Source organism: Pan troglodytes, chromosome 4, assembly GCF_028858775.2.
Source record: "Pan troglodytes isolate AG18354 chromosome 4, NHGRI_mPanTro3-v2.0_pri, whole genome shotgun sequence".
In the NCBI taxonomy this organism is placed as follows: Eukaryota; Metazoa; Chordata; class Mammalia; order Primates; family Hominidae; genus Pan; species Pan troglodytes.
This window is the reverse complement of record NC_072402.2, coordinates 177706602-177727812: the sequence shown is the minus strand read 5'-3', so window position 1 is coordinate 177727812 and position 21211 is coordinate 177706602. Positions and strand designations below refer to the sequence as shown.

General features: G+C 45.2%; 1 protein-coding gene and 2 pseudogenes across 11 annotated transcripts in view; all 3 read left to right on the top strand.

The window, feature by feature from the left end:
- The window catches only part of MAPK9 (mitogen-activated protein kinase 9), a 58220-nt gene extending 54850 nt beyond the window's left edge, over window positions 1-3370 (top strand). For 7 of the 11 annotated variants that reach the window (XM_001154685.7, XM_001154742.7, XM_063811739.1 and 4 more), the window contains one exon: window positions 440-3370. In XM_001154685.7, coding sequence (XP_001154685.1) covers window positions 440-582 — 143 coding nt within the window. In that variant the 3' untranslated portion in view covers window positions 583-3370. Of the gene's footprint in view, window positions 1-434 lie in introns of all 11 variants that reach the window. The other 4 variants (XM_009450326.5, XM_009450327.5, XM_054684863.2 and 1 more) reach the window with 1 other exon arrangement.
- Window positions 3371-9220: 5850 nt separating this feature from the next.
- Window positions 9221-9319, top strand: LOC112209389 (U2 spliceosomal RNA; annotated as a pseudogene).
- Window positions 9320-9914: 595 nt separating this feature from the next.
- LOC129144182 (small ribosomal subunit protein eS8-like) lies at window positions 9915-10726 on the top strand (annotated as a pseudogene).
- The last annotated feature ends 10485 nt before the right edge of the window (window positions 10727-21211 follow it).

Here is a 21211-nt window from a genome sequence, read left to right as displayed (position 1 = left end):
TTTTTCCTGTAGATTTAGTGTTTATGTTATAAATTGTTACAATTCAAGTGTCTGGTGACACTGGAATCCTAGTCAGGCTTAAGCTTTTGTGATACTGCATTTTCAGATAAATATAGCTGTGTCCTTTTGATGTCTGCTTGAAAGCAGCAGGTATTTTTTAAGTAGCTAACATGATTATACATGGCCACATGTATGTTTAGCTACTGAGAAAAAAAGAAGAATCTTGCAAGGAAAGACATAGGAATATGGGACTCTTGGCCCAAAGAAAGACTCAAGGAAAAGTTCAGAAAGTCCAGCTGACTGACTTCTTGTCTATACTCATAGTTAGGGTTGGGAAACTGCAAAAGGACAGAGCCGAGAAATGGCCTGCAGTCTCGCTGCCTGGATTTGCAGCAATGTCGTGCCTCAGATTTTATTATATTTGGTTTTCTTAGCACAGATGCAGCAGTAAGTAGCAACGCCACTCCTTCTCAGTCTTCATCGATCAATGACATTTCATCCATGTCCACTGAGCAGACGCTGGCCTCAGACACAGACAGCAGTCTTGATGCCTCGACGGGACCCCTTGAAGGCTGTCGATGATAGGTTAGAAATAGCAAACCTGTCAGCATTGAAGGAACTCTCACCTCCGTGGGCCTGAAATGCTTGGGAGTTGATGGAACCAAATAGAAAAACTCCATGTTCTGCATGTAAGAAACACAATGCCTTGCCCTACTCAGACCTGATAGGATTGCCTGCTTAGATGATAAAATGAGGCAGAATATGTCTGAAGAAAAAAAGTGCAAGCCACACTTCTAGAGATTTTGTTCAAGATCATTTCAGGTGAGCAGTTAGAGTAGGTGAATTTGTTTCAAATTGTACTAGTGACAGTTTCTCATCATCTGTAACTGTTGAGATGTATGTGCATGTGACCACAAATGCTTGCTTGGACTTGCCCATCTAGCACTTTGGAAATCAGTATTTAAATGCCAAATAATCTTCCAGGTAGTGCTGCTTCTGAAGTTATCTCTTAATCCTCTTAAGTAATTTGGTGTCTGTCCAGAAAAAGTCGATTTATGTGTATTAATTGGCCATCATGATGTTATCATATCTTATTCCCTTTTATGCTATGATTTATTCTATCTTTTGTATTTCAGAAGACATATAATTAAATCTATTTAATAAATAAAAGTATATAGCTTTTCTTAGATTCGTGATGTTTGGGGCTGAGAATTATCACGGCTAAAACCAAGACACTTATGTGGACATCTTATTTTCTTTAAACTGTTGTCTGGGATGATTGTACATTCAGCTTTACTGCACGATACAATTTTAAGTTTTGCTTAGTGCTGCTTGAAATCCTAGCTACTTTATCTCTTTTCTTCTTGGTCTTCTAGACTTCTTATGAATTTAAAATGCTACCTAGAACTTCACCTTCTTTATTAGGTGCGTAACACTCCATCTTAATTAAATATGATGGCAGATAGGTTCCTGCATCCATGGCCTAACGTTGGAGTAGAATTTTACAAAATGCTCACTAGAGATCACTGCAGTCATTTCCTAAGTGCTTCCTTTGCCAGAGACTGGCCTGGGTCCTTTACTTACCTTCCCTCGTTCACTTTCCCTCGGCCAATACCACGTGCTTGATTTTCTTTCTTCACTGGAAGAAAGCAGATAAACTCCTCTTTGGTCTGTTTTCAGAGGCCAGGCTGATTCAGATGCCTGTTGCTATTGTTGCTCTCCATTGTTGGGAGGCATTCCTTTTCACAAGAATGTTCTGGGAAACTCTTCAGAGGACGTGAAGGAAATACCCTGAAGAGTCATGATTAACTATTGACTATTCTCTGATTTAAAACTGCTCACCTGAAATTGATACTTTTAGACTTTACGATCAGTAAAGTATTCAGAATTCGTGAAGATGCTGAGTGTGTTAAGTGTCACTGCAGGAGCGGAGCTGTGGGGATCACGTTTTGCCTGCCTGTGCCCATGTCTCTTCCCTTGAGCTTATTCTGTTGCTGATTCATATCTTGTGTTCAATTTTCTTGGAAGCTTTTCAGTCGACATTCTGTAGAGTGTGTTCTGAGGAGGAACTGTGATAAGAAAGTTTATTATAAATATTATCTAAAATATATGGCTCTCTCTGCACCAGTTATATCTTATTGGTTGGTCATATCACTGGAAACTGGAACCCTTGATTAGCAAAATTAATATTGAAATAAGAAATAGTTATTTTATATTGTGTCATTTGGACACTTTCAAGTACAAAATGGTAATAATAACTTGGATTGAGGCGGAAACACCTATTTTATGGCTATCTATCTAAACATCTTAAAATGGCCTTCTCTGTGATACACTTTCTTTTAAAAGACTTCACTAAATCTATCTTTAAAAGGAAAAACAAAAGGGAGAGGTTGAAAATGCGCAAGCTGCCCTGCACTGTGTGATGCTCCCTCCCCGGGAGACGTGGACGGGGGACGAGGCACCCGCAGACGCCCTTCTGCTCACTCGCTCCTCTGTGCATTCAGCGAGCCACTTGCCACAGATGGAGCCCGTGACGGTGTGGAGGGTTTCCTGGAAAGGCCATCTTCCACCAGGTAGAGGCGAGCGTGCCTAGGACAGGCCACAGGGCTCCACAGAAATACCTCACCCCAGCTTCAGGGTTCTCTCTCCTGAGCCTAGATTTGCCAGGGTCTTGGTGCCACGCAAATGGTTTCAAACTGATCTCTATGGATAAATGCTGATGTTGGTTAAAGAACTGAAAAATGTGCTCAACTGTCTCATCTTTTCTATTTTATTTTTGTAATTTATATTGTACACAACCCAGGAAGTAACTATTTTGGACATGTATTTTTATAAACCAGGTAATTTACTATTATCCTGGAATTTAGACTAGGTCTGTTTCATTTGTTGACTTAGTTTCCAGCCAAGAAGGAAACGACTGTCTCCCCCATGTCCAGGTCTCAGTTTCAAGGGCAGAGTCCAGAGAGCAGACAGAGTTGTGTGCGAGCAGGAGAGCAGTCTGGAAACCCTGGCTGTGCACACCGTGTCAGCCGTGGGCCTGGAGATGGGAGCAGGTGAGACCCAGAGCCCCAGTACTGAGAGGAGGAAGCCCTCTTACGGGGCCCCTTGCCCACCCCAAGGCCGTGTCCGAAACACGGAGCGGGTGCTGCTTCAACCCGCATTTAACGCTGTGTAAGTCGCGATAACCACGTCCGAGTCTGTCTGGTTGATTTCTAATGTGACTCCTCTGGTATTTCCTCCTGGTAATAAATACAAGTGTGACCTTTCAGATTGCATATCTCAAAAGTAACATTGCTAATGTTTTATAATAAAATATATTATGTGTGTTTTGGTTGGTGAAAATAATACAGACTACATTTTAAAAGATAAATGTATAGCATGTCCAATTTTTGTGTGTTTTTACATGACAATTAGATATTTCTCCATCACCATCTCTGATGACAGATTTAACATGAACACAGATAGATGATAAAGTGTCATGCTTTTGATCAATATTAGCAAGAGGTTTCACACTGAGAGGCAGAAACATTGCTGTTTGTTCTCTTATTGAAAATATTCTGCAAATTCCTAAATCTGTGTTTTCAAAACTAATGGCAGTAAGTTTTGACTTCACCCATATGCAGGTCCAATTCAGAGTATTGGTGTAATTGTTTTCTCATGAGGCGTGGCCAGGAGAATTCGCCAGTCAGCCTTAGTCATGTTACTTAACGTCGTTCATGGTGCTTGTGGCTTTGTGCCTGGGATGAGCCAAGTTCATCTGACATCTGCGTTTGAAGCACTTCAGGCTGCTTAGTACTTAATACCACAGGAGTGGAAGGACACTCAGTGGCTCACTTTCTTTTCTCTGCTTAAAAGGACTAGAAGCATTCCAGAGAGATGAGTACCAGTTGTATGTGTGTGTGTGTGTGTGTGTGTGTGTGTGTGTGTGTGTGTGTTTAAGACGGAGTCTCACTCTGTCTCCCAGGCTGGAGTGGAGTGGCACTATCTCGGCTCACTGCAAGCTCCGCCTCCCGGGTTCACGCCATTCTCCTGCCTCAGCCTCCGGAGTAGCTGGGACTACAGGCGCCCGCCACCACGCCCGGCTAATTCTTTGTATTTTTAGTAGAGATGGGGTTTCACCGTGTTAGCCAGGGTGGTCTCGATCTCCTGACCTCGTGATCCGCCCGCCTCGGCGTCCCAAAGTGCTGGGATGACAGGCGTGAGCCGCAGTTGTGTTTTCAAAGGTCTTGAAAGAAGGAAGATGTTTCCTGAGATACTGGGGCCGGGGTCTGGGTTCCATTTCTCTGTCCTATTCCCTCTTCCCTCTTTCACTGTAGACAGCACCGAAATGCTTTTTATTTATTGCCTGAAGTAATACACATAGGTGGGGTGGGGGTTTTCAGGGAGGAGGGAGAGTGCCCATATTTCAAAAGAACTTCATAATTAGCTACTTGCATTATCTTGAAGATTCTGTGGCTACTTTTGTGAATTTAAGCATAAGGTGGTTACCTTTGACAATAAGGCAGTTCTTTGATACTGTTTTAATCAGGAAAATTGGTAACAAAATCAGTAACAACAGTGACAGAGTGGTCAATCACATCTCCTTGCAGCTGAATGTAACCGTGATGGAAGAGAGATGCGCGTCTCACCCTTCGGAGCTGGTCAAAGGCTGAGTCTTCAAGGCCTGGAGACCGCATGCTCTTCTGCAGTGAGAATGCCCAAGGGTCACTGTGAGCAAGAGTGTTTGCTCCTTCCATTTCCTTTCATGGTGTTTGAGAGTTGGAAGGGAAATCCAGAATCATTTTGTCTAACCCCCACCCTACAATAGTGAGGGGGCCTTAAGCCCGAGACAGAGGGTGCCTGGGCACCTCAGCACCAAGAAGGAGCGGTGGGTCTGCCCTGACCCCGTGGGTAGCATGTTCTTTCAAATCTCACTCTTCTCTCTTAGTCATAAACACTTTTGAGAATCTGCTGACATCTGTGACCTTCTCCCAGGAAAAATGCCATAAGCACAAAATTTTTGCCAAGCTTTCAGAGGAGCCCTGGACCCCAGTGGATACCATGTAAAGAGCCCCTTTCTTTTCTTTCTTTCTTTCTTTCTTTTTTTTTTTGAGACAGAATCTCACTCTGTCACCCAGGCTGGAGTGCAGTGGCGCGGTCTCAGCTCTCTGCAACCTCCGCCTCTCAGGTTCAAGCGATTCTGGTGCCCCAGCCTCCCGAGTAACTGGGATTACAGGCGTGCACCACCACGCCTAGCTAATTTTTGTATTTTTAGTAGAGATGGGGTTTCACCATGTTAGCCAGGTGAGTCTCGAACTCCTGAGCTCCAGTGATCCACCTGCCTCGTCCTCTCAAAGTGCTGGGATTACAGGCATGAGCCACTGTGCCCGGCCAAAAAGCCCCTTTCTAGACATAGCTCCTAGATGCTTTATGTTCTCGGGGGAGCAGAGCCTCAGGAGGGTTCAGCTGCCTTTTCTACCCTTGCTGGCCCTGACTCATTTGTACACAAATCTTGGGTGTACAGGGCATCGTCACTCAGCTCCAGCACTGGTCGGCATTCTTACTTGATGGCAGAAAGAAAAGACAAGGACTTTGTTCCAGTGAACTGGGTCATTTCCATCACTTCCTCCACATGGAACTCAGGAACTAAATGGAAATGTACAAAGACACAGCTATCATTAAACACATCTCCTAATTGCAAAGGAGTAGTTCTGTGCTGAGCTTTGAATTAAAATCTTTCACTTAAAACCGTATTTTACATTCATTCTCCAAAAATATATTCTCTCCTCTTCCCTCAATCTCCCTGTGATTTTCTTATAACTTTTATAAATATGCTTTGAAATTAATTTCATTCACACATTTTGAAGTATGCTTTGAAGTTAACTTCATTTGCTCATCCAGAGTGGAATGCACAGAGGGACTCTCTGGGTCACACCCATTCAAGTAGGCATCAGCCTGAAGAGTTCCTCACAGCTGGTCACCCAGCCCCTGTTCACATGAAGGGAATTCCTTTCCCACTGAATCGTTTGTAGTTTTAACTGCTAGAACGTTCTTTCTTAAACTGAACTGACACCTGGCTCCCGTAACTTCTGCCCATGGCTCCTAGACCTTTCCTCTGGGCAAAATAGAGCAAGTCTGACCTGCTTTGAATAGCAGGCTGTAATATGTTAGTTGGAAAGGTAAGCTCCAAGTCTTCCCTTCTCTATGTTAAACTCAAAGTTCATCCAACCCTCTCCTATGAAAAGGCCCCCACTACTGAGGAGGCTGAGGCAAGAGCATTGCTTGAGCCCCGGAGTTTGAGGCTGCAGTGAGCATTGATGAGACCACTATAGCCTAGGCGACAGAGTGAGACCCCTTCTCTAAAAATAAAAATCCCCCAGAGCCTCACCACCTTGGGGACCCACTTGTCAGCTGCATCCCTAAAATATGGGCCCAGAAGTGGACACAGTATTCGAGATACAGCCTGAGCAGGGCACCCTCTAAGGGCCCCCATTAATTGACACACTGTCGGGTGGCCTCAGCCTTGAGAGCCGTGTCACACTCTGGGTCTAGGTCCATCTCAGTTCCTGAATTTTGTGATGTTGCAGAGTCAATCCCAGTTCTGTCATCGCTGCAAACATTCTCTCCCAGCTTGACATTTGTGGTCTTAGGGCATGAACGTGTCTCCTGAGCCTTCCTCTGCATGGTGATGAACAGCCTTGAGAGCAGTGCCTTCAGGCAGTCATCAGGACAGGTCCGTGTGGCTGTTGTCTCCCCCGTCAGCGGGGCAGTTCAGCTCTGCAGCCTCGCCACACAGCCGCAAGGTCACAAAGAAGGAGCTTGACGGATGGGTCACAGAAAGCATGAATGCACTTCAGTGTCATTCTCCACTCCATTTACTAGTCAGATTTCAAGAAAAAGAAATGAGTTTGGCACCCTCCCTGGCTCTCAGAGTGCATTCTTCTATTTTTACTTGAGAGGGGCAGGTGGTGAGCGCCCACCTCCCCCTTGATAGCCACATTTTTGCTATCCTGTGGCCACTTAGAAAACATGACGTTTTGTCCCAGTGTCCATAGGTCCGAGTGAGTAGGGGAGCAGGGCACTCAGTGGCCTTGTTTTGTTTCGGTGTGAGTAAAGAAGTGATGTGTTTTGAAAGCTGTGTGACTCTGATTCCACAAAGGACCATACAACCAACGCCAGGCAGCTCTCCTGTTGCCCGACGACTACAAAAATGTCTCCATCAGGGCAGAACCTGGCTCACGCTGGGTGTGACTTCAGACGCTTATCACCTTGAGCATCCCTTGCCTTTTTTTCCAGGGCCTAGTCAATACCGCATGCATTCATAGTGCCTGGTTTCTGGTTGTCATGTCCTTAAGGATCTTGTTATCCACCATGGAACCAACTTACAGTGCCAGGCAGGCTGTCCTGCGGGATGTGCACCCTCCAGCTTTGTGTGGCCACTTCTAAGAGTTTGCCCTGACCTGCTCCCCATCCCCAGGATTTCCTGGAATCTGGAAGGTACAGATAAAGCTTTGCTAGATTCACCTGCATCTTTTGGTTGTAATACATTTAAGTGATATTGTGTCCTTTCTATTAAATCACACCAAAGGACATTTCATATCTTTTTAACCCACTGTCAGTGATGCTAAAACTTTGATTTTTGATTTTTAAGTGTTTTTTAGAGGCAGGGTTTCTCTCTGTTGCCCATGCTAGTCTCAAGCTCCTGGGCTCAAGCAGTCCTCCCTCCTCAGCCTCCCAAAGTGCTGGGAGTATAGGTGCGAGCCCTCACACCAGGCCAGTGATGCTAAAATTGGCCACTGCTTAGGGTGATGACAGTCCAGTCCTCCGTCACTCAGTCACATTTTCCTCCCTGTGAAGAGGAAGTTGTCCACGGGGCTTCCTTTGGGGGTGCCTCATCCACCATGTCGCATGCCGTTGGCCTCAGTTGACAGTCCTGGCCATGAGCAAGAATTCTTTGAGGGCTCGGGGAAGAGTGACTTCCTTAATTTGTCCCGTTGCCATCATGTGCTGGCAGTTTGCTGTCAGCGAGAGCTCCCGCGTGTCAGCCAGGGCTGTTTGGTGGTCCTGTGCCCTGCCTCAGCCAAAAGGCAGCCCTGCACCCGGTTCTTTCCCTTTAGTGGTCAGGGCTCAAGGCGTGGTGTTGGTTTCATAGCTGCCTCAGGCGGCATCACACCTTATTTCTCTGTGTTTTTCATTCCTCTTTTTGAGACTTGACTTGCCAAAACTGTAGTCAGGGAAGCTCTTCAAAGCTGAGTCCCCTGTCCTGTTGGCTGACCCCATTACATTTTAAATTTTAATTTTGAAATAAGAAAACTTGCAAAAATAGTACAAAGAATTCTTCCTCACCCAGATTCTCCAAATGTTATTCCACCACCTGCTATATCCTGTCTACATGCATGCGTCTGTACATGCGTTTATACGGATATGCAGTCATTCATTTCACCATTGATTTTTTACAAGCAACCAGATTTTAAAAGTGTCTTAACTTCGGCTGGGCGCCGTGGCTCATGCCTGTAATCCCAGCACTTTGGGAGGCCAAGGCGGGCAGATCACAAGGTCAGGAGATGGAGACCATCCAGGCTAACATGGTGAAACCCCATCTCTACTAAAAATACAAAAAATTAGCCAGGCGTGGTGGTGGGTGCCTATAGTCCCAGCTACTTGGGAGGCTGAGGCAGGAGAATGGCGTGAACCCGGGAGATGGAGCTTACAGTGAGCCAAGATCGCCCCACTGCACTCCAGCCTGTGCGACAGAGTGAGACTGTCTCAAAAAAAAAAAAAAAAAGTCTCAACTTCATGTATACATCATGTATACACATGTATTTTATAGACAGACACAGGTATAGGTAGCCATGTACATGTGTGTCTGCATAATAGCGTTTGTAGTGAGCTACCTACATGCGGCCGAATGCGTTGGTGTTGACTTCAGAGAAACTACTAAGGAGTCAGTGCGGCTTCTGAGAGGCCTAAGGAGTAACTCGTAACCTTTGGACATTTTTCTAGACCGCAAGACTTCATAAATAAAGCTCCAAGAATGATACCAACTCTGCTGATGGAGGTGGAGATGAAACAGGGAGAGAGACCAGAGGAATGTGAGAGGATGTTAGGGATGCACCTGGGTTTGTGGGATGGATGCCTAACATTTTTTAAAATTGTTAAAATTGATAGACAAAAATAAAATGCATTACTTGGGCCAGAAGGAAATTCAGTCAGGAAAAGGGGAGAAAAAGAAAATATCACCCTTGCTTCTTGGCCTTTTGGCTGAGATCAAGTATAGTGTCTGTTCTTATCAGAAATGTGGTAAATAGGAAAAATGAAATAAAAGCATAAATAAGCCCTAATATACCAGTAGTTAAAATAAATGTAAATGACCAAAACACACTAATCAAAAAGAGTTAAGGTCCGTGAGCAAATAGAAAACCTAACAACATATAAAATTACAAATCATGCACCATGTAATATATGTATAATCTATAACTCTGTGTGCGTGTGTATGATGATTGACAGTACCATGAGGAGAAACAAAATACCAAAAAGTGTGGCTTGAAATTTGAATGCACCCCTCTCAGGAATGGACAGGTCAGGTGTGTGAAAAAGCAGCAAAGAACTAGAAGACTGGAATGGCACAGCTCTCTACCTGGGCCCAGAGAGAGCACTAGACCCAACAGGCAAATTCTTTTCAACACAGGGAACTTACAGGAATACTGCCTGTATCAGTCCACAGAGGAAGTCTCAGTAAATCCCAAAGTCAACATCATAGGATAATGTGATACAATTCAAAATAAATTTTAAAATATCTTACACATCTGGAGACTAACAATACACTAAGCAATCTAGGTGACAGAGGAAATCATAAGGAAAAATTTGAAATTCCTAAAAGTGCGTGGCCTCAACAAACTGTGTGCCTAATTTGGTAAGACCCAGCCAAGGGTTAAATATATTTATTAAGAATAAGACAGATTTGTTTTTCCAGCCAGCGCCAGGACAGCCGGCACAAGCACCACAAGACCGGGGGCAAGAGAATGCCCAACGACGAGAAGTGGAAGTATGAGCTGGGGCGCCCCGCTGCCAATGCCAAGATCGGCCCCCACCACGTCCACACAGTCCGTGTGCAGGGAAGTAACAAAAAATCCTGTGCCCTGAGGCTGGATGTGGGGAGTTTCTCCTGGGGCTCAGAGTGTTGTAATTGCAAAACCAGCATCATCGATGCTGTCGACAATGTGTCCAAGAATGAACTGGTCCGTACCGAGACCCCGGTGAGGAACTGCATCACACTCATTGACAACACACCGTATCAGCGTTGGTGCGAGTCCTACTATGAGCTGCTCCTGGGCCGCAAGAAAGGGGCCAAACTGATTCCTGAGGAGGAAGAGATTTTAAACAAAAAATGATCTAAAACAGTCAGAAGAAGTATGATGAAAGGAAAAAGAATGCCAAAATCAGTCTTCTGGAGAAGCAGTTCCAACAGGGCAAGCTTCTTGCGTGCATCGCATCAAGGCTGGGACAGTGTGGCCGGGACATTGTGGCCAAGCAGATGGCTACGTGCTAGAGGGCAAGGAGTCAGAGTTCTATCTTAGGAAAATCAAGGCCCGGAAGGGCAAATAAATCCTCATCCTTTCTGTCTCCACCCATGTAATAAAGGTGTTTACTCTGTCAAAAAACAATTTTTTTAATGAGTTCAAAGACCAAAAAAAAGAGAAAAAAAATAAACAAAAAAAGGAAAACAAAACAAAACAAAAAAAATGAGTTCAGCATTCAACTCAGGAGGCAGAGAATAGAGCAACAGAGCAAGCCCAGAGAAGCAAAAACGGAGGAATAATGAAGATAAGCGCAGGGATCAAGAAACCAGAAGACAAATTGAGAGAAAAAAATTAGCAAAACCCCAAAGGTTAATAACTTAGACAAATCTCTGGCAACACTGATGAAGAAAAAGTCAGTGCAAGTGACATGCAAAACGGCAGAGGGAGATAACTGTAGGCATACAGGGTTCCAACAGATGTGCTTGTCCACATGAAGCAGATATTCGTAGAAATACCAAATTGGCTCAAGAAGAAAGATTAGAAGAAATACCAAAATTGGCTCAAGAAGAAGAATAGCTATGCATGTCACACATTTGAACATGTTTGATGTAATACTGACAGTTTTATGAGGTCAGTGTTATTAGCTCCATCTTAAAGTCAGGGAAAGAGAGGCAGGAAGAGAACCTGAGTTCCCACCGTTCCCTTCCTTCAGAGCTCCTTTGGCTTATTGGCCAAATTCAGTTCCTTACTGTTGTAGGACCGAGGTCCCCATCTCCTTGCTGGCTGTTAGCTGGGGCCACCCGTAGTTCCTAGAGGCCTCTCTGCGTCCTTACAAGTGGCCCCTACATCTCAGAGCCAGCAGGTGCGTGTCGAGTCTCTCTCACGCTTGCAATCTCCGACTTCCCTTCTGCTGCATGTATTCTGCTCCAGCCAGATAATTTTCTCTGCTTTTAAAGGCTCGTGTGATTAGATGGGGCACGCCCAGATAATTCAGGATAATCTTCTTATTTTACGTCTTTTAACTTTACATCTTTGTAGTTCTTGTTGCCATGTAACATAACGTATTCACAGGTTCCAGGGATTAGGAAGGGGACATCTTTGAGGAGCCGTTACTCCGCCTACCACAGCAGATACTGCCCGATTTTCCCAAGTCATTTTTTCCATTTACATTCTCACCAGTGGTAGATGAGAATTCAAGTTGCTACATATCCTCTCTAACCTTTTCCTGCTTTAAGGTAAGGTAACCCAGCTTCTCCTCTGTTTTACCCATTCTGAGGGTGGGTAGTGGTCTTGGTTGTAATTTGCAGTCGGTGATGACTGTTCTCAAGTTAAGCAGATTTTCATGTTTATTGACATATGAATATCTTTTGTGAAGTTCCTTTTCAAGCCTTATACCCATTCTTTTTCAGAGATTCTAATTCTCTGTCAAAATTTTTTATCCTTTTACCAGTTTGTCATCTTTCCCTCTATTTTCTTGAACCATAGTTATTTTCTTTTTCTTTTCTTTTTTTTTTTTCTTGAGACGGAGTCTCACTCTGTCGCCCAGGCTGGAGTGCAGTGGCACAATGTCAGCTCACTGCAAGCTCCGCCTCCCGGGTTCACGCCATTCTCCCATCTCAGCTTCCTGAATAGCTGGGACTACAGGCGCCCGCCACCACGCCTGGCTAATTTTTTGTATTTTCAGTAGAGATGGGTTTTCACCGTGTTAGCCAGGATGGTCTCGATCTCCTGACCTCGTGATCCGCCCGCCTCGGCCTCCCAAAGTGCTGGGATTACAGGTGTGAGCCACCGCACCCAGCCCAGTTATTTTATTTTTTCAAAGTATTTTTATTTTAAAGTCCTCATCTGCTCATTTCAGTATCTGGGTCATTGGTGGGGCAACATCTATTGTTATGTGGCCGTGTATAGTGTATAGTAATTTAGTGTATAGTCTATAGCAATTTTTTACTGTGTGCTAAACACCCCCACTCCAGGTCCCACTCACCCCACAGCCTCAGAATTCAGCAAATGCTTTAGGGAGAAATTAGCCTCAACTCTCCAGTCTTCTGCACATGCTAAAAGCTTTGCTGGTTCTCTTCCTCCCAAAAGTAGCCCTTTGTCTTCTTTAAACCCCATTTCCCCAGTCCATGCATAGAACCAAGTTCACCGTGGAAGAGTTTTCCCCCTCGGGAATTTTAGTCCATCTAGTCTTTGTGCTTCCATGACTCTCTGGTGCCTTTGAAAATGTGTTCAGCTTTTTCTGGTTATCAGAAGGAACATTGGTCTGCCACAATGTACTACCCAGAAGCAAAGGCCCTTTTGACTTTTTATTATGAAAATGCTCTCATATAGGAAAGAGAGAATGGAATAATGAACACTCTTCTTTGTTCCCTTGGCTTAACAGTTGTTAACTTTTTTTTTAGTATCTCTTGTTTTTGACTGAATTGTGTCTCCTACCAAAATCCTTATGTTGAAGTTCTAACCCGCAATGTGACTGTATTTGGAGTCAATTACCTTTTAGGAGGTAACTGACATTAAATGAGGCCATAAGGGTGGGTGGCCTTGTAACTAGAGGATGAGAGAGCGGTCCATCTCTCCACATGTATGCACTGAGGAAAGACCATATGAGGACACAGGGAGAAGGCAGCCGTCCACAAGCCAGGAAGAGAGTCCTCACCAGAGCCCGAACATCCCAGCACCCTGATCTCAGACTTCCAGCCTCCAGACCGTTTAAGAAAATAAGTTTCTGGGACAGGCGTGGTGGCTCACACCTGTAAACCCAGCACTTTGGGAGGCCAAGGCAGGCAGATCACGAGGTCAGGAGATCGGGACCATCCTGGCCAACACGGCAAAACCCCATCTCTACTAAAAATACAAAAAATCAGCCGGGCGTGGTGGCGGGCACCTGTAGTCCCAGCTACTCGGGAGGTTGAGGCAGGAGAATGGCATGAACCCAGGAGACGGAGCTTGCAGTGAGCCGAGATCACAACACTGCACTCCAGCCTGGGTGACAGAGCGAGACTCCATCTCAAAAAAAAAGAAAAGAAGTTTCTGTTGTTTAACCCAACCCAGTGTGTGGTATTTTGTTATGGCAGCCTATGCTGACTCATATGTCTTCTTTACTAAGTAATTTATTGACATCATTAAATTTTATCCCTAAATTTTCCAGTATCTGTCTTTAAAAACTAAAGTTAATGCCAAGTCTATATTCAAGTTTTCTAAATTACAGAACTTTTTTGAAAGAAAAACAGTTGTACTAAATCCCAGTGCTGCTTTAAATTGTTTGTGTTATCTTATTTAGGTATATTTGAACATAAAATCAAGTATAACCAGTACGCTGAATAAGCAGGGCCTATGTGACCTAACTAATATGCGATTTTATTTTACTCCCTGACTCCTTAACAGTTAGTCAGTGGGGGAGCAATTGATTAAAAACATTGATAGACCCCATGCTCTTTCTGGTCTCATAGAAAACAGAAAACTTAGTCTAAGCAAAAAATTCCGTTTCAGTTTAGTTATTAAAATGGCTAGTGCTGTGTGATATTCAAACTTGCCAGATTGATTCAGAGATAAATCTTCTACCTTCCCTGCTTGGGATATTCAATATACAGGAAGGCAGGGAAGGTGGCATGGGATATTCCTTCCCTTCCCCATATTTCGCTTCTATCCCTCCTCTCTTTTATTACTAGCTTGAATTTTTTTTATCCTACTAGGGTCAAACTAGGGAGCAGGAGATAAGGGATGGGAAAGTCCCACACTTCACTGGCCCATCACACTATGGACTTGAGCTCCCCCGTCTTTGAGGATCTGTTTCCCAGGACACCACTCCTGATACCAGGCTGGGTCACCAAGTGGGGACCAGTCAGGGAAACAGGACCCACACTAGGTATTTCAACAAAGAATTGAAGATAGGGACTTGGCTAAACAGATGTTGGAAGACTTAGAGAACCAAAAAGGAAACTGAGGTAACAAATAACTTTAAGAGGTAGCTACCACCCTCTAGGGATTAAGGATTAAAGGGAAGAGTGCATCTGGGCTTATCAGAGCCTGAAAGTTCAGAGAAGGGCCCCACGGAGAGGGAACGAGACCTGGGAGGAGCAGCATGGCCAGGCTGATGGTAGGCCCTGTGGGAGTGGTGATGAAGCTGTCCTGGGAGAGCAGAATGAAGCTAAGTCTGGAACCAGCCGCCCCTGTTGGCATGAAGGGCTGTTGCTGACGTGCCACCATCAGGACAGTGGGCACGACGGGAAGGAGCAAGTGCCTTCTTGTTTCCTTCTAGAACCTCCCATTTGCAAGGTCAACAAGGAGTCGGCTGAGAACGGAGAGATGTGTAGCTCAGCCGAGGCTAAGCATAGGAGCGAGACTTGGAGCTGAGAGACGGCAGCTCGTTATCTGGCACGAGGAGACGGGGTCCTTCCCCGCCCCTGGTTTTGCTCCCATGTCACTTCCTCCTCTTCAGTTTCGGACCCCACCAAGCTCAAAGCAGGGAGAAGGAGGGGAGGGGCACAGAAGGTCATCCACCCCATGGCTCTCTCGTAGGAAAGCATCAGGCTGTCGGGCCTGGCCTGTGTTTACACATGTCTTGTTCTCGAATGGAATGCAGTTGGGGTGCTCACAATGTCCCCTCACAGCCTGCCTCCGTGATCTCCCTGGGCAGTTCTTTTTTTTCTTTTTGGAGATGAAGCCTCGCTCTTGTTCCCCAGGCTGGAGTGCAATGGCGCAATCTCGGCTCACTGGAACCTCCACCTCCTGGGTTCAAGCGATTCTCCTGCCTCAGCCTCCCGTGTAGCTGGGAATACAGGCACCTGCCACCAAGGCCGGCTAATTTTTGTATTTTTAGTAGAGACGGAGTTTCGCCATGTTGGCCAGGCTGGTCTCGAACTCCTGACCTCAGGTGATCCCCCCGCCTCAGCCTCCCAAAGTGCTGGGATTACAGGTGTGAGCACCCAGCCAACTCCCTGGGCAGTTCCTGAAATCCAGGCAAAGCCACTTCTCGCTTCATCCCAGGGCTGGTTACGTAACATTTAGGGGCCAGAGCGAAATGAAAAGGTGGGGCTTGAAAATCAGGGAAATCGTGCTATTAGTGTTAAAGCACTTTTTTCCTTTCTGGCTCACTCTCTCTCCCCTTGTCCTGGCATTTTTATGTGCCATTTAATGTTATTCTAAGTAAATAAAATATGAGGTTATCATTAAAATGTAAGATGAACATTACTGTTGGTTTTTACATTGTTCAATGCTTATTTTAAATGCAAATATAAAATAATGCCTATACAGAATCACTGAAATTACACAATTTGTCTTGCGTAGCTTATACACGCATAAGGATTTCATTCTTACCAGGGCAACTCTGCATAAGGCCAACTCAACCACAGTCACGTGCCATATAATGGCCTTTCAGTCTACCGCGGACCATGTAAGACAGAGGTCCCGTAAGATTATAATACTGTATTCTACCTTTTCCATGTTTTGAGGCCAGGTGTGGCGGCTTATGCCTATAATCCTAACACTTTGGGAGGCTGAGGTGGGAGGATCACTTGAGGCCAAGAGTTCAAGACGAGCCTGATTGACATAGTGAGACCCCATCTCTACAAAAAATGAAACAATTAGTTGGGTGTGGTGGCATGCATCTGTGGTCTCAGCTACTCAGGAGGCTGAGGTGGGAGGGTCTCCTAAGCCCAGAAGTTGGAGGCTGCAGTGAGCTGTGGTCGTGCCACTGAACTCCAGCCTGGGCAACAGAGTGAAACCCCATCTCAATCAACAAACACATATATTTTGTTTAGATACAAAAATACTTAGCACTGTGTTACCATTGCCTACAGCATTCAGTACAGCAACTTGCTGTACAGGTTTGTGGCCCAGGAGCAATAGGCTTTGCCATACAGCCTAGGTGCTGTGCCATCTGGGTTTGTGTGAGTACACCCTGAAGTTCTCACAATGACAACATCACCTAACACATTTCTCAGAATGTGTCTCCGATGTTAAGCGAGGTATGACTGTCACTTTTTGACCTATACACATTCTACCTACTCTCTCCACCTGCAGCTTACTGATGAGTGCGGAAGGCTGACAGGGAAAGGAAGGACTGGCCCCATCTTCCCCTTTCCTTTTCTGTCACTATTTTTGGCTCTGTGAATGACTGATACAGGGAAGCAACCCGAGTGAGAAAGGCTATGATCGGGAAGAAATGGAAACCCTGAACAGACGAGTAATGAGTTCCAAAATTGAATCAGTAATAAAACACCCACCAAGCAGAAAAATCCCTGGACCAGACAGTTTCACAGCCAAATTCTACCAGACATATAGAATAACTTGTACTAATCCTGCTGAAACTATTCCAAAAAATCAAGGCCAAGAAAGGGACTCCTCCCTAACTCATTCTATGAGGCCAGCCTCATTCTGATACCAAAACCTGGCAGAGACACACATGAAAAAAGAAAACTTCAAGCCAATGTCCCTGACGAACATAGATGCAAAAATTCTCAACAAAATACTTGCAAACCAAATCCAGCAGCATATCAAAAATCTAATCCACCTTCATCAAGTAGACTTTATCCCTGAGATGCAAGGTTGGTTCAACATACACAACTCAATAAATGTAATTTATCACATAAACAGAACTAAAAAGAAGAGCCATATGATCATCTCAAGAGATGCAGAAAAGGCTTTTGGTAAAATTCAACATCCCTTCATGTAAAAAACCCTTAACAAACTAGGCATCAAAGGAACATACCTCAATAAGAGCCAAATATGATAAACCCACAGCCAACATCGTATTAAATGGACAAGAGCTGGAAGTATTCTCCTTGAAAACTGCTACAGTACAAGGATGCCCTCTCTCACCACTCCTTTTCAACGTAGTATTGGAAGTCCTAGCTGGAGCAATCAGGCAAGAGAAAGAAAGAAAAAGCATCCAAATAAGAAAAGAGGAAATCAGATTATCTCTTTTCTCAGAAGATGATTCTATACCTAGAACACCTCTTATTCTCTGCCCAAAGGCTCCTGGATCTGATAAACAACTTCAGCAAAATTTCAGGATACAAAATCAATGTACGAAAATAAATAGCATTTATTTACACCAATAACATCCAAGCTGAGGGCCAAATCAAGAATACAATCTCATTCACATAGCCACAAAAAGAATAAAATATCTAAGAGTACAGCTAACCAGGGAGGTGAAAGTTCTTTGCAGTGATAACCACAAACCACTGCCCAAAGAAGTCAGAGATGACACAAAACAACATGTTTATGGATAGAAGAATCAACATCGTTAAAATGGCCATACTATCCAAAGCAATTTACAGATTCAGTGCTACTCCTGTCAAACTACCAATGACATTTTTCATAGAATTGGAAAAAACTATTCTAAAATTCATATGGAACCAAAAAAGAGCCCAAATAGCCAAAGCAATCCTAAGCAAAAAGAATAAAGCCAGAGGTGGCACACCACCTAACTTCAAACTATACTGCAGGGCTACAGTAGCCAAAACAGCATGGTGTTGCTATAGAAACAGACATATAGGCCAATGGAACAGGTTAGAGAACCCAGAAATAACAACCATCTGATCTTCGACAAAGCTGACAATAACAAGCAATGAGGAAAGGATTCCCTGTTCAATAAATGGCACTGGGATAGCTGGCTAACCATCTGCAGAAGATTAAAAGCAGACCCCTTTCTTATGTCATATACAAAAATCAACTCAAGATAGATTAAAGACTTAAATGTAAAACCTAAAACTATAAAAGAAAATCTAGGTTATACCATTCTGGACATTGGCTCTGGCAAAGATTTTATGACAAAGACTCCAAAAGCAATTGCAACAAAGATTGACAAGCAGGACCTAATTAAAGAGCTTCTGCACAGCAAAAGAAACTATCAATAGGGTAAACAGAAAACATGCAGAATGGAAGAAAATATATGCATCTGACAAAGGTCTAATATCCAGATTCTATAAGGAACTTAAATTAACAAGGAGAACACAAATAACCCCATTAAAAAATGGGCAAAGGATATGAACAGACACTTCTCAAAAGAAGACATACAGATGGCCAACATCTATATGAAAAAATGCTCAACATCACTAACTGTTAGAGAAATGCAAAGCAAAACCACAATGAGATACCATCTCACACAAGTCAGGAATGGCTGTTACCAAAAATAACAGATCCTGGCGAGCTTGCAGATAAAAGGGAATGCTTATACACCATGGGTGGAAATGTAAAGTAGTTCAGCCACTGTGGAAATCATTTTGGATATTTCTCAACTAAGAGGTGAAGTGCCATTTGACCCAGCAATCCTTTACTGGTTACATACCCAGAGGAAAATAAATCATTCTACCAAAAGATACATGCATGCGTATGTTCAACACAGGACTGTTCACAATAACAAAGACATGGAATCAACATAGGTGCCCATTGATGGCAGATTGGATAAATAAAATGTGGTACACCATGGAATACTACACAGCCATAAAAAAGAACTAAATCATGCCCTTTGCAGCAACATGGATGCAGCTGGAGGCCATTATCCTAAGTGAATGAATGCAGGAATAGAAAACCAAATACCACACGTTCTCATTTATTTTTATTTTATTTTATTTATTTTATTATTATTATTTTTTGAGACGGAGTCTCGCTCTGTCACCCAGGCTGGAGTGCAGTGATGTGATCTCTGCTCACTGCAAGCTCCACCTCCTGGGTTCACGCCATTCTTCTGCCTCAGCCTCTCCAAGTAGCTGGGACTACAGGCGCCTGCCCCCACGCCCGGCTAATGTTTTGTATTTTTAGTAGAGAGGGGGTTTCACTATGTTGGCCAGGATGGTCTTGATCTCATGACCTCGTGATCCACCCACCTCCGCCTCCCAAAGTGCTGGGATTACAGGCGTGAGCCACCGCGCCTGGCCTTTATTTTTATTTTTTGAGATGGAGTCTCACTTTGTTGCCCAGGCTGGAGTGCAGTGGCACAATCTCAGCTCACTGCAACCTCCGCCTCCTGGGTTCAAGCAATTCTCCTGCCTCGGCCTCCCGAGTAGCTGGGATTACAGGTGCCTGCCAGTATGCCTAGATAATTTTTTTGTATTTTTAGTAGAAATGGGGTTTCACCATGTTGGCTATGCTGGTCTCGAACTCCTGACCTCGTGATCCACCCGCCTCGGCCTTCCAAAGTGCTGGGATTACAGGCGTGAGCCACCGCGCCCGGCCAACATGTTCTCATAAGTGGGAGCTAAACACTGAGTACATTTGGACACCAAGAAGGGAACACTAGACGCTGGGGCCTACTTGAGGGTGGAGGCTGGGAAAAGGGTGAAAATTTAAAAAAAACTATCAGGTACTGTGTTTAATACCTGAGTGATGAAATAAAGTGCACACCAAACCCCCACGACATACTATTTATCCGTGTAGCAAACTCGCACTATACCCCCGAATCTAAATAAAAGTTGGGAAGGGGGGAAAAAAAAAAAAGAAAGAAAGGCTATGATCAGGTCACGTGGCCATTGGTGGTTTTTAGGACACCATTGCCTTCTTTCTGTCTGACGCAAGTTCTGGTTAGAACAGGAAGCATGGCCCTGGGGCTGTCAGTGCCCCGCTGACTCAGTTGTCCAGTACTGTGCCTACCTGGAACCTGCCTGAGTCTGGGCGGCCTGAAACAGCCGTCCCACCAGCACCCTGCCTACAGGGGCGTCCTGAGCCCTAAGTGTGAATGGGGCAAGCAAGGAGTCGCGTGGACACGCAGCGTGAATGTGTTTCCTCACAAGCATACTCCGTGGTCCCAATGGACTTAGCAACCACAAATTCAAAGATCAAATTCCTAAGAACTTTCAGATGGTGACATGCTAAGGGCCCGCACACCTGCCCAGGTCGCAGCCCTGCAGGGGCTCTGTTCAGCCTGGGGATTCTGCAGTCCTGCAGGGTCTCCTCCCCGGCCCCCGCCAGTGCTTCGCACACGGCGCACATGTGGCCCACCAGAAACCCTCACCACGTTCGCCACAGCTCCCTGCAGCACCTCCTGCCGATGTTCACGGCAGCCGCTCACTCTTGCTTGGAGGTTTTCTGTCCTGTGAACCTAAAAACTTTGCCACACGTGTGCCCAGGTGTCCAGCCTGTTCGCCAAGGTGCCTGATTCACATGTGCTGAATGAGCAAACACGGGCACCCCTGGCAACTTCCCACAAGGACATGGGCACCCTGGCTCCCCGACAGCCCATGGCACGTTCCGGTTGTCTGCGGGCCCTCTGGGAAAAGAGACAGGCCCAGCCATAATGTATGGGAAGGAAACAGTTGAGGCAATGGCTCCCTAACTTGGCTGGGCTCAGGACCACTGGAGCACCTGCTAACAGACTCGGATTCCCCAGCCCTGCCCGAGCCCTCTGAGTCAGAAGTCTGGGCAGGGGCCTAGGGGACATGCGCCTTAAGCCAGCTCCTGGGGGAGGCCAGCACTGCTTCACGACCACTCTGCCCAGCCAGGCTGTTGGCTCTGGGGAGGGGAATAGCCCAAGCCCAGTCCCACAGGCTCCCACCCACACGGGGCAGCCAGTGAGAGACGTGGGAGGCTTGGGCATCGCCTGCGCGAGTCACCCGATTTTCCCAGCCTCTCTTGTGGGATGGTGTCTTCCTTTCCTATTGCTGCTGTCGCAAATTACCACCAACATAGTGGCTCAAAGCAGCACAGTTCTGTGGGTCAGAAGTCCAGCGTGGGTCTTAGTGGGCTGGAAGCAAGGTGTTAGCAGGGCTGGTTCC